The sequence below is a fragment of the Chamaea fasciata genome, unplaced genomic scaffold (assembly GCF_029207755.1).
Source record: "Chamaea fasciata isolate MVZ Bird 193981 ecotype frontalis unplaced genomic scaffold, bChaFas1.0.hap1 SCAF_3, whole genome shotgun sequence".
Lineage (NCBI taxonomy): Eukaryota > Metazoa > Chordata > Aves > Passeriformes > Sylviidae > Chamaea > Chamaea fasciata.
In genome coordinates this window covers 94,488,661-94,502,284 of record NW_027094088.1, presented here as the reverse complement: position 1 = coordinate 94,502,284, position 13,624 = coordinate 94,488,661, and the positions used below count along the sequence as shown (strand labels likewise).

The following is a 13,624-nucleotide window of genomic DNA, read 5'->3' as shown; positions in this document are numbered from 1 at the left end:
GGAGGGGACAAACGGGACAAACGGGACGGCACGGCACCGGGCAGTGCCGGTGCCGCCGAGGAGCCGCTGGCGGGGAGGCGAGCGGGCGCTTCGCAATCGCCCCGGCCCCGCCCGCCTCACCTGCGGCAGGTGCGCGGCTCGGCGGGGCCGCCCCGACGCCGCCCAGTGAGGCTGCGGCGGCAGCGGCGGCAGGAGGAGAGGAAGCGAGGGGGAGCGGGGGCGCCCCGGCCCGGGCAGGAGTGAGTATCCCGCGGGCACAGGTGGGCTCCTCGGCGGGCAGCCGCGGCGGGCACGGAGCCGCCCCCGCAGCCCCGCGGGCGGAGCGAACGCGCTCGGACAGGGCGGGCGGGGCTGCGCCGTCACATCGCAGCCCCTTCGCACCCGGGGTCGCCCCATGTGCTGCGTCCTCCACGTAGAAAATTAAGAAGCGTCGAATGCGGCTTTGGCTTCGCCAGGCTGCTGGTGAAATTGAGCACACGGGCGCTTCGCTTTCCAGGGCAGCTCGAGTGTCTGTTTTTTGGTTTGTTTCATTTAGTTGCATTTTATACCGATGTCTAATATAGATAGGTAGTATATACCTACTATGTATTGTAAGAGATATATGTATGCACATATATTTTTATATTTTATGATATATGTACTTTTGTATGTATGGTTTTCTAATTTTTTTTCTGCTGGGCTATCTTGTACGCTGTATCTGTGTACCTGCCTGGGTTTTGTAACACCAGCAGACACAGCCCCACCACGGTAGGGTGTGGCCACGACTGGATTCCTTTTGCTGCTTTTTAAAGACTTGCTTGGCTGGTCTTCTGGTCAAAATGCAACACTCTGGAGGTTAAATAAAAAATGCTAGATTCTTAATTTTTTGCCAGATCTGTGACTTGCAAATGAAGGCTGAAGATCTTACATAACATTTACCGTGGAAAGGAACAAGCTGCACATTTGGTTTTATGCAGCTCGAAATGCTATCCTGCATACGGTCCTTCTTTTGTAAATACAGTTCTACAACCACATTTTTTAAAATTTTCTCGTTATTTGACTTTGCGGTGGAAGCGATTGGGGATCAGCAGTGTGGTTTGCGTCCCTGGTGCCTGCAGCACTCTGCTGTTGTTGGGCCAGCTCACAGGTGTCGGGGTGTGAGGTGGGGGAGCCAGGCAGGGGCTGGGGCTCTGCTCCCTTGTCAGACATGGCCTTGGCGAAGGAGGGTGGGCTGAGTCAGTTGTGGCGTTCTCACATGTGGCTCTGCCCTATTATATAACTGAGCAGTGCAGAGTGTCTTCAGCCCTGCCTTCTGTCACATGAAGTCCCTTGCGTTGTGGACACTGGAAGCAGATTCCCACCCCCCACAGCCCCCTTCCTGTGTTTGTGGGCTGGGGAAGGTGAGGTTCTGTATAGAAGCGAGAGCTTTGAAAGGCCATCCTGGAGCTCCTATAAAATCCGGTGTTTGTTGCTGTGTGTCACATGTAGGCACATGCCTAGCTGTAATTTTGAGACAGTCTTTCATGTTTTCCCTGTCTTTGGGAGGGGAATGGGGAGGATCCTTAAGTGTTATCCTGCATTTTTAATTGAAGGGATTGTCAAGCATTGGAACAGGCTGTCCAAGGTGGTGGTGGAGTCACCATCCCTGAAGTTGTTCAAGGAACAGCATGACACTTTGGGCTGTGGTCTAGTTGACAAAGTGGTGTTTGGTCAAAGTTTGGACTTGATGATCTCAAAGATATTTTCCAGCCTAAATGATTCTGTCATTTTCAGCCCTCAGCAGTGGAACAGAGACACAATTTTTGCATTCCTCAGCTAATGGCAACTTCATACCTTTGAAATGGACTGTGACAAAATTCACTGTTGTCTTTTGCATTGTGTCACTGTTTCTCACCATTAAGAATTACTCTTTCTGATGCAATAAGCTCTCCATATTTGGGGGGCTTTTGAAACAGTTATTGCGTTGTTATAAAAGAGCCTGTAATGCAGGGCTGTTGTGAAGGATAACCTGTATGACTTAGTGGAGAAGAAATGCTCTTGTGAATAAGGTAATTTAAGAACTTGGGTGGAACTAGGGCTCTTCTAATTCTTGATTAATAAATATCAAGCACCTTCACTTTTTAAATGTTTATTCTTTTTAGCTCGAAGAAATGTTTCTTGTGTGATTAATTGTAGGAATTGTGGGAATTGGTGACTTCTTAGATTTCATTCAAGCACATAGTGAATTGGGACATCTATGAAGTGGAGAAATGAGAGAATCAGAATAACGATGACGGTTTTCTTGACACAAGTGTTAAGAATTTTCATTGGGCAGTAAGCAGAGTATTTTGTTTAGGTAGTTAATATTTTTTCATGGTGGCATAGAGAGCTGTTGTATAGTGCACATCCGGGTTTTGTCTTACATTTTTATTCTCTCTGTACTTCTGGCCTTAGTGAGAAGGTAAACGATGTTTGTTTAGGATTTTTGTAAAAAAACAGCCTTGTTTTAGTTAAAGCTTTCATGTGCAAAGAGTAATAATGTTCATCTGCTTGGGTTGCCTTGAAGTTTATTCTTCATTATTAAAATACAGTTAAGAAGTCAAAAATAGAATTTCCTTTGGGATTTGCCCCTTACCCCACTGTCTAAATTTCACATATCATACCAACTCCTGCATTTAGCTGACACAAGGCAGGTAGAACTGTACTTGTAGCTCTGACTTAGCTTCAGTAATGCTACCTACCTTAGTTACTGGGTAGGACCCCTTTGGTGCCAATTGTTTACGCATCCAACATATTATAATAAGTGTATATGAAAGACTTGCTAGAAGGGTTTCCAGTGGACGGCATCCTGGGGCATGGGTGTAGGGTGAATGGGTGCGGTGGCATGTTTCAAGCCAAAGCCTGCAATTCTTGTAGTACAAATTCTTGCTGGAGTTCACATGTGAGTCTCAGACAACCCCCAGCACAACTCTGCCTTTTGTGTATGTTTTAGAGCACATCACTGGCTTTATATTCTTGAAAATTATGTTTTATGATTCTTTTTGCACAAACGGAGTGATTTCTTCCTCATGCCACTTGTGTTTATCCTTTCTTCTATGCAAAGGCTACAACTTGGTTGTAGAACTGTGGACTTGGGATTTTGGTATTCTTGCAAGTGCTAAAAGTTGTAAGAATTTTTGAAGACTTTTAGCTACAGGAATTCCACTACTTTGCATCCTTTGCAGCTGAACAGATGTCTAATGTGCTTTTTGGAGCGAATCCTCTGTGCCTCTGGCAGGTATCAACTGTCTTCACATGCCACAGTTCCTTAGAAATAAGGAACGTCTCCCAGTTGAAACATCTCGCATCTAGAAGGGGAACACATTTTTCCTTAAAGTACCTTGTTCAGCTTTGTCACTATCATTTTACCCTCATGTATTCCAGCTTTCATCAGAAGAGGAGAGGAAATTTGAATTTTCTCCATGCTGACTTCAGTACAAAAACTATTGGGAACCCAGCTCGTCAAATGCTTTTGATAACGCAGGAGATTCTGTGTTACAGGGCTTTTTTTTCCTTTACTTTTCTCAAGGAAATAGTTAATTCAACATGGGTCTGATACCACATAAAGTTACAAAGTGATCAGCTTTGTGTTTGAATTAGTTAAGTTCTTTCATCTCTGTGGAGAAAATCTATAAAAATGCCACAATGAAACGGGGCATGGGTTTTTTACATGCTGTAGGATTATTTTAGCATTAACAAAATGAATATTTCATGGAAAAATATTGAGCTCCCATGGTCTAGAAATGCACATAATTGGTTCCAAGATTGAAAAGGCAGCTTGTAAACACTAGAGCTGACCAAAAATCTTTTATGCTTTTGGACACTATACATGACAATAGTAACTCTGATACAGCTCACAAGCATTATTACTTTTGTCACATTTCATACCATTTGATTTATATCAGATAGCCTGTGCAAAACCTAAGCTTATTTTGGATGTGCTATTTTATATAATTTTTGTCATTTCAAATAAATTTTGCTTTGCTTTCCAGAAGGTCATCAGCTAACATTTCAGTTTCTATCTCTGTAAGCCTGAGTTTAAAAAATACCTTTGCTTAGCGGACAACAGCCTAAACACTTGACCATGAAGTTTACTTACTCCTTTAAAAACGTCACAGCAGAAAGCCTTAAACCTACATTCAGTGCTTATCCTCAGCAAGTTTGCTGATGACGTGAAGCTGAGCAGTGCCATTGATACAACAGAAAGATAGGATGCCATCTGGAGGGATCTGGACAAGCTTGAGAAGTGGTACCATGAGAACCTCATGAAGTTCAACAAGTCTGAGTACAGGGTGCTGCACCTGGGTCAAGGCAATCCCAGATACAGGTACAGGCTGGGAGAGGAACTCATTGAGAGCAGCACTGCTGAGAAGGACTTGGAGGTTCTGGCAGACAAAAGCTGGACATGAGTTGGCAGTGTGCTCCTGCAGCCCAGAAAACCCAGCTGCACCCTGGGCTGCCTCCAAAGTAGCATGGGCAGCAGGGCAAGGGGTGGGATTCTGCCCCCCTCTCATGAGACCCCACCTGGAGTGCTGCATGCAGCTCTGGAGTTCTTAGCACAAGACAAATGTGGATCTGTTGGAGCAAATTCAGAGGAGGGTAACAGAGATGTTCAAAGGGATGAAGCACCTCTCCTAGGGAGACAGGCTGAGAAAGCTGGGTTTGTTCAGCGTGGAGAAGAGACACCTTCAGGGAGAGAGGTGATGCCTAAAGGTGACTTTTTACACAGACAGATAGTGATAGAACAAGAGGTATAACTTTTAAACTAAAAGAGGGGAGATTTAAATTAGATGTTAGGAATATATTCTTTACTGTGAGGGTGGTGAGGCACTGGAACAGGTTGCCCGGAGGAGCTGTGGATGCCTCATCTGTGGAAGTGTTCATGGCCACATTGGGTAGGACTTTGAGCAGTCTGGTCAAGGAGAAGGTGTCCTTGGCCAATTACAGGGGGCTGGAACTGGATGATCTTTCAGGTCTCTTCCAACAGAAACCATTCAATGATTCTCTAATAAAGGCTGTGAAGAGTTGCTCATCTTAGAGTATCAGCTAATGGTAGACATAGTGCACGTGCAGGTTGGGGTGAGGCAGCTTGCCTCTCCAGGTTTAGAGTTACCACATTTACATGCCTCTGATAATTCTGGCTTCCTTTGAGTTGTCTTTAGAAGTATTTTAATTCCATAATTCATAGTAATATATTTTTTAAAAACCTATAAACACACACACACAAAACCCCCAAAACTCAAACCTACAGACTTTTAGAAATGAGAACAAAGGAAGAAATCTGCTCATCTATCTCCATTACTTAATTTCTATCAATGAAAGGCCTTCTGTGTTTGAAATGGTTCTTTTTTTGGTAAAGACTTGTGATTTTTTGTATTTTTTGGTTGATTTCATACTGTGTATTTGCATGCCAAAGTCCAAATACCTGTGTTACTTCTCATTGTCTGACTTTTTACCTGTCTTGCAGTAACCATACAGATGTAATGCAAGTTTGCATAAAGGTTTTCAGAAGAATTAATCTTAATGGCATTTGTTTTTCCTCCCTCCATACAAATTGCTGTGATTTAAATGCATAAAAATATGTAATTGTGGAATTATAAGCTTCAAAAATTCTAATATAATTTCTTACCATAATGTTCTCCATTAAAAAGTTCTTCAAAATACTGTCAATATCTCAGCTTTCTACATTGATAGCAATGTCTGTGGGATTCTCCTCTTTGAAATATAGAATTGTTGGGCTGTTTTCCTTTTAGAGAAGTTGCCATCTTCCGTTGTGTGTCATTCCTTTTGCATATTTGCGTTCTTGAAGACTGAATTTAGTTGTAACCTCAGTGTGCTCATGAGGCTTTTCCGGGGCACAGGCTGTCATCAACAGCTACCTTTAGCAAGTTATTGCAGGTAAAACAAGGAAAAACAGGCTGGTTTTAACATGGATAAGAGTGGGGTTTTTTTTTCTTTTTCAGCCTTATTTTTAAGCACTTTTTTACTTCCTCTCACTGGATTGTTTGGACAGAATATATTTCCAGCTGTCTTAGGTAAACCTTAAAATACTTCCAACTCCTTGATTTCTGTATACTGTTCAGCTGCAGGTTCTGCCGACCTTTCTGGTCTATTCTGCCTCTCTCACCACTACCAGCACCAGCTTAATGCAGTGCCATCCAGTAAACAATTTGTAATCCAGGGCGGGGAAGGAGGAAAGTGTAGTTACATTAATTCAAAGTATGAAAACCATTAGGGTTGTGAAAGCACACATTAGAGTCTTCAGTGCAGCTCAGCTGACACTCTGCAAGGCCATGTAGTACTTGCTGTAGTACTTGTACCCTGCCATAACTTGTACTGTCACTGGCAGATCACTGATTTTCTCACACCAGTGTTGATGATGAGCAGTGAAACATGGAAGCTGGTAAAACTTCAGGAATGCAAGTGATAAAGATCATGGTAGAAATACATGAGCATAGTACAAAACTTCACTATCAGAGGCCCTGTCTTCTTCTTTTCAGCTCTGCTTCCATTGCCTTATACTGTATTATCTGTTGTCTCCTGTCTCTCTTGCTGGTCTCAGGGTGCCTATGTCGGAATTGAGCAGCCTTGCCCATTGGCTAACCAGACTGTCAGTAATGCTTTCTCTTTCCCTGCTACTGCTTTCATAAACCCCTTGCCTGTGCCATAAGCAGGATGTTCAAAGTGTACATTTTGAGCCTCTCCTTGTTCGTGGTCCTTGGAAAATGGAGGGAACAGTATTTGCTTGTTGCTGTTGGTTCCAAATCAGGGTAAGGAGCTCAGGCTCTGACAGTAGTAGTCTGCTGGATTTCAACTCAAGAGGGTTGTTATTGCCTTTATTTTTTTAACATCCTTTTCCTGTTGGTTCCTTTTCAACTTATTCCACTATTTCCTTGAACTCCACAGATCTTTTCTTGACATTTGATTAATTCTGGATTCTTTACTTTCAATCATTAGCTTCAAGTGTTGGAAATCATAAATGGAGGGAGACTCACAGAGACATGTTTAGCATAGGCTGCTACTCGTCATTCACGTCTCTGTATTGCATCACTTTTTCTTGGGCTGGGCAAAATGCTTACGATGAACATCTGGCATGCTGTTTGAGGAATTCCAAGTACCGGGTGAATCCCAAGGCTGGAGCTGGTTAGCACAGTATCATGTTGTTACACATTTGTGAAACCAAAATTGCATTAATCTCCTTAATTGTAGTGCCAGGTTAAAATTTCTTTAGGCCCTTTTCCAGTGCTGCACAGTCTTGTTTTTCAAGTTTCTCCTTCCCATTAGAATGTTGCTCTTTAACTTTTCTTGACTATGCAAGTTTTCATGTTTGTGAATGTTCATAATTTTGAATGTTCTCATTAAGCCTTTTAGCATTGATGTTCCTGATGTAACCATGAGTATTTGCAAATCAACTACACTTTCATGTATTCTTGTGCTGTTTCTGAACTTTTTAGTGGAGTGAAAGCAAAGACTGAATTACTGTATGGGGCTCATAGAGGTATTTGTTGTTGTTTTTTCTTCTTTTTGTGGCAAATAAAATCCACAAAACCACTTTTCACCAAATACTTCAAAGCTCAAACATACATGGGCAACATATGTGTGAAATCTGCATGTGAGTCTTTGTCTCCCCTTTGTCATCCATTCTTTGAAACTGTACTTTTGATGTTTGGGTTCTTGTAATGCTGCTAGGCTTTATTTCATCTGTTCATATTCAGCATATTTTTGATTGTATCAGAATTAGTTATAGCTTTTAAATAAAAAGGCTTTATTTATTCTTTAATGCACCTTGCTCAGATAATTTCACCAAATGTTCAGCCAGCAAATTATTACTGTTAGTCAGAATGTAAATTAGGGGCTGACGCACTTGCCTCATCAGCTTACAAATTAAGCAGTTAATCAATTTTGGTGCGATACTCCCCCATGGGGATTGTGTTGCTGACTCACATATGCTCAATATCTTCTCCTTTCAACAATAAGCAGGAGTGCAAATGAAGCTTACTCCCAGCTGAGCATTCACTGGTCACGGCATTCCAAATCCATCAGTCAGTGTATCCTCCTGATAGACATTACTGTCTTATTGCTCCTGGTTACCTCTTTCCTGAGCAGTGCTTGAATACAAAACAGACCATTAGATATGCATACTTAAAAGCTAATAGTGAGGACAGTGCTACAGGGTTATTACGTACGTTATTGATGGGGTAAACTAAACACGGAAATTCTGCTTATGTCTAAATATTTCATACAGTATTTTTGTTAAAAAGCAGACATGTCTATATGATTTTTTCAATAGACTTAAATGAGTTTCTAAGGAAATAATTTTCCAATCCAAATCCTAAGGCAAGCTTGAGGGAGAAGAGGATAATTTGAAAGATGAACAGAATCTGAAATAATTTTTGAGGTCACAGAAATCCCAGTTACAATTTGTTCTGTTTATAGAGTGATTAAAATAAATAGAAGCAAGAATTTACTCTTCTACCTTCACTCTGTTATTTATTTTATTTCTATTGTATTTTGGGACAGATGTCACCATTTCATACTGCAAACCTCCATGTCCTTTTTTAAAAGTGAATAATTTTGAATTGTCTGACATATTTGTGCTATTTTTGATTGCTAGGGTGGTTTTTTTGCTAAAAGTTCAATAATTTGTTTTGCCTTTGGACAAAGTTTTATGAAATTGATTGATCTAAAATTAAATGGTAAGAGTCAGGCCTCAGCCGTACCATATATACACTACATATCAAACCATTAAACTTTGCCTTTTTAGTGTTGATTTTTGACTCTGTCCTTATATAATCCTGAAGTCTGTCAACGAAATCCTAAGTGTGACATAACCCAAGAGGGAGAGCCAAGCTTCCCTCTTTCCTCAGTGATAAAAATACTGTATTTCTTCTGCTGTGGTTCTAGCATTCACCAAAATGGGAGTCCAGCCAGGCCTTATCAGCCATCGCATTATACGTAATTGAGGTCAGGGTGTGGATTTGTTTGGGTTTTTTTTTTAAACAAGTCATCGGTTCCTCAAGGCTCCTGTAGGCACCCTGCCAGTTCCTTAGTATCTACACAACATTATGGAAGTCAGTAAAGGAACTCAAAGTGAGCCACTGGGGAAAGAATCATCTGGTTACCACTTTGAGTAACTGTGTTGGTTTGCAGCATGAAAGTGTTTAATCAGGTGGCTTATTCATCCTGCCTGTTGTTAAAACCTCTCTGTGCCATGTTTGCTGGCCAATAATGTCACTTTAATTTTCATACCTGCTACTGTCTAAATTAAAGTCTTGCAGCCCTTCTCTACAAGGTGTAGCTTTGAGCTCTTCAGTTGGTAGCATGTTCAACCTCTTCCTTTTTTTCTTCCCTTTTCCCCTCTCTCCACGTCTCTTGTGCTTTAGAAATACCACCCATTTCTTAGCTTCTGAAAGTGCACAAGTCTAGCCACATGCAAAGTAACTGGCAGAATGCTGTTGTCAAATCCATCTGCTGTATCTTAGTCCAGAAAAATAATCCTGCGTTTACTTCAGTCTGTGGCAGGAAGGGAAAAAGCGAGGGATAGTGAAGGAGTGAACTTCTGTAACTACCTATGGAATGCAGAAGAAATAATGATGCAGAAAACAAGTGATCCAGTGCGAAAGTTAAGTTTCTGATGTTGATTTGAGGATGGGAAGTTAAGCTTTGCTGTGCTTGCTGTTGTAGTGTACAGCTAGATGAATGTCTCTCCAGTTTCTCCGTTCCCTGGTGGTAGAGATACCCCACACTAAGTGACACCAACAAACCAAACCAAACCAAACCGAAAACAAAACAACAATGAAAACAACAACAATAACAACAAACACCCACACACACACACCTTTTTAGAATGATTGGAGTGAAAATATCTAATTTTTCATTTGCTTAACTAATGCTATTTTTCTGTGCAAAGTTTGTATTTTGGAATACTGTTTTTGGAATCAGTGCAGGAAAGTCATAGAATGTTTTGGGCTGGAAGGAAAAAGGACGTAATCCAACCCCTCCTGCAATAGGCAGGGACACCTTTGACTATAGCAGGTTGCCCAGAGCAACCTGTTATGTATTGAGAGGTGAGGGAACAGTGAGATAGTAACAGTATTACTTTTCCTGACTCCTGAAGTTCAGCTTTGAGTTGTCTTCAATTAAGTAGTAGCTCCTACATGCACAGTGGCATGCACGCAGTGTTTTCTGATAACCATCAAATCTTTCTAAAGCAATTCTGAATCTGAAAATGCTTACAAAAACTGTGATGTGAGTTTATATTTTTTCCCCACCCTATTCTTCCTGTTTGCAGACTTTCAGGTCTGAAAACACCTAATTTTCTCAATGGATTTAGCTAAGGGATTTCTCTTCTAATCTGTATGAAAGCTGCTTTTTTTTTTTTCTTACTTCTTAGTAGTAGAAAGAATAATTGGAGATGTTTCTCCAAATTCTGAGATCAGCCAAAGAGAAGCAAAGGGGAGGAAGGAATGCATGGGTAATCAAGGAAGAGTTTGAGAAGAGCACAGAAGTTTGTTTTATTTCTCTAATCTAGTAGCTGGATAATGCTTTTGTTCAGCAATGTTTTTTTTACCTCCCCAGTGTTTTCATCTCCCCAGTGTTTTTTTATCTCCAGTCAGTGTACAGGTCTTATTTTCGTTGTTTTAAACACTTTGCTAGAAGTCCTACCTGACATGGTCAGGCACATAACTGTCCATTTTACCACAGCTTAATCTTACTGAATCATGAGAAAAATTAAGTACCATGAAATGTTTATTTTGGGTAGACTGGGTGGGTGACCCTTCCCAAACTTGAGACCTCTGGATTTGCAAAGTATCTTTAGTGAAAACCTACATATAAAATTGTTCACCTGATTTTGCAAATGGACATGCACTGTGTATTACAATGATAATTATTAGTTACAAATTATAATATGCTAGGTTTATTCTTTGTGCCTTCTTGAGAAGAGTGGGGTTGCAATATGCTTTTTGTGACTGCCTCAATTCATCTCCATACAAAAGCAGAAATCTTATTTTTCTCTTACTACATTCTGGTCATGTTTACCCTCTGACCTTAAAAATGCAGTGTGAAGTACAAACAACAGAAGTGATGGAGACATTTGCTCCACCCCAGTTTGTTAATCTACCAAAAGCAATTGTGAGTTCACGTTTTATTTGAGCTACACTGGCCTCTCCTCTTGTCATGTAGCCAGGTTCCAGCCTGGGGAAGCCTTCCAGGCACAGAAGAAATGCATGTTCAAAACTCCTGTAATTTTAGTACCATAACAGTTAGAGAAAATTCACATGCCCAGAGCTTTTCAGAATATCCTGAGCTCTTAGAACTTCACCTTCTCCTATCATTCACACTAAGGGTCTTGACTGTCATCTTAATATTCTGAAAAGAGAAGGGATTATTAGGAGGTAGAATTAATATTTCTACTCTGATAACTGCTGTGTGGTTTAGAGTCTGTTGCATTCTATACATTTCCTTTTGTTCCCAGAGAGGCTGATACTTCTGCACAGCCTTCTGATGGCTGATGTCACTTCAAACTCTCCAAGGTTCTATCTGCTGCATCTCCACCAAAGCCAAATGTTGTTGCAAGTTGTCTCGGGGGATGCTAATCCAGACTGTCAAAATCTCTCTTGTTCTTGGAGTCTTCCTTCTTGCCTGGAGAACACACTAGAGGAATATTCTCTTTGAAAAATGGAGGTTTATCGCATTCTAGTGAATGGAGCCTGGACAGAAATCTGGCTGATTTGCTGCTATGCCCTTCACTTGATCTGAGCTGAGTAGCCCTCTAAGCTTCATTGATGTAAACTCAAAATGTATTTAGTTCTCACCTTCTTGGTTTTGGGTGGGAATGTTGCCCAGAGTGAAGAGATGAATGAATGTTCAGGTAATGCAAATTAAAAAAATAGTCCACTTTTGACTGAATGCTGTTTCTCCATGCACAGTCTTTTTTATGCATTTGTGAATTTAGGAACAATAGGATTTTATGGAAATGCTGTCACTAGTTTTTTTTAGAGATGTGATGTGAGACTAGATGCATCTTTGGTCTGGCAATATTTATGTGTTAGCTGGATGATTTGGTTCTGATAAACTTGGAAATAGTGAGTGCTGTTATGTCCAGACAGGAAAACAAGAATAATTTAGGTAGCTCTGAGGGATTTTAGTAGATGTAACAATCAAGACTGTCTCTTTAACTGCACTAAGGCTTCTTTTTGCAAATCTAAAGGTGAAACATTACTATTCATACATAAATTGGTATTTATAATGTTGCAGAATACTTATAATTTATAATACTTGATTCTGTCTAGTCATTGACTAGTGACAGCAGGATCAAAATGGAATAAACACTTCTGAAGACTCAATGATCTTGTTGGTTTGGAGGGTCGATTTCAAGATTTTGTGTACTGTACCGTACTATGCTACTGTACTCTGCAGCTTTATAAAGTAAACACAACTTATCTCTAATCTGTGCTATTTCCTCAGCTGAAATACATAAGGGGCATATGTTAGATCACATTGGAAAGAAAATATTGAAACGACCTTTAACAGGAAGTAGATCTCTAAAGGAAATTCATTGTCTGAGACAGAATTTTGTTCACATTCTGAACATGCCACATGTTTAGCTCTGTAAGAGAAGCATTCTGAAGAGGTGTGAAACTTCTAGTGTTCATGAGTCAGCAGTTGCCAGTTGCTCTGCTCTTTAAGGACAGCAGAGTGAATGGTGGTTTAGAGAAGAGCAATTAGAGCGGTCAGTGATGGAGCAACTACCCTGAGGAGAGACTAAGAAGGCTGAGACTGCTGAAGACTGGAGAAGGCTGCAGGCTTTGACTATTTGTAAAAGCATGAAGGTAGTAGATAAGTTGAATGCATTAGGTATTCACCCGAACTTACGAGATTTGAGCTAGCAGGCATTCACTGTAACTAGCAGATTAATTTAAAAAAGAGCAGATCTTTTTTAAGTAGGAGTTGAACTGCTGCTGCAGGAATTCTGATAGCAGAGTATCTGCAGATTTGAAAAGGCATTAGACAAATTCGTATGCAATAACCCTATAAATAAATAGTGATGGGAACAACTAAGGATGTGTCTTAAAGACGCTTGCTGTTACCAGTGTGGATTCTGAACATGTGCAAAAGAAAGAGATTGCATAAAAGAATCAGACTTGTATGTTTTATTAAGTGGTATCTTTAGTTACTGTCAGAAACAATATGTGGATCTGATGCAGAAGATAACTTATTATATTTGCTTGTTCTGTTTTTTTTATTTATTTACTCTTTATTTCTAAAGAACTACTTTTCCCATACAAATGATACTGGCTTTTTCATATGAGGTATCCTAAACTGACCATAATTTATTTCTTTCATGTTTTACAGTGAACAACCCTATACCTTCCAACCTGAAGTCAGAAGCTAAAAAGGCAGCTAAAATACTACGAGAATTTACAGAAATAACTTCCAGAAATGGACCAGATAAAATCATACCACGTGAGTAAAGAAGACGCTTTGATTCAGCCAAAACCTTCAGTACTCCCTGTGTTGCAGTCATACTGTCTTTACCAATTCCCTCTTGTTTTCACTGACCGCAACTTAGAGATGAATAAAAATTTGGGATGCCATAACTTCTTTGAAAATATTTCAGAAACTT

The 13,624-nt window shown here is 40.5% G+C and overlaps 1 protein-coding gene across 2 annotated transcripts in view; it reads left to right on the top strand.

The window, feature by feature from the left end:
* Positions 1 to 16: 16 nt before the first annotated feature.
* SH3YL1 (SH3 and SYLF domain containing 1) overlaps positions 17 to 13,624 on the top strand; it is a 48,135-nt gene continuing 34,527 nt past the window's right edge. Inside the window, exons 1-2 of one of the 2 annotated variants that reach the window (XM_066179840.1) lie at positions 17 to 239; positions 13,354 to 13,464. In XM_066179840.1, the coding sequence (XP_066035937.1) occupies position 239; positions 13,354 to 13,464 (112 nt within the window). In that variant the 5' untranslated portion in view covers positions 17 to 238. The remainder of the gene's footprint in view (positions 240 to 13,353; positions 13,465 to 13,624) is intronic. The other variant, XM_066179838.1, reaches the window with a different exon arrangement.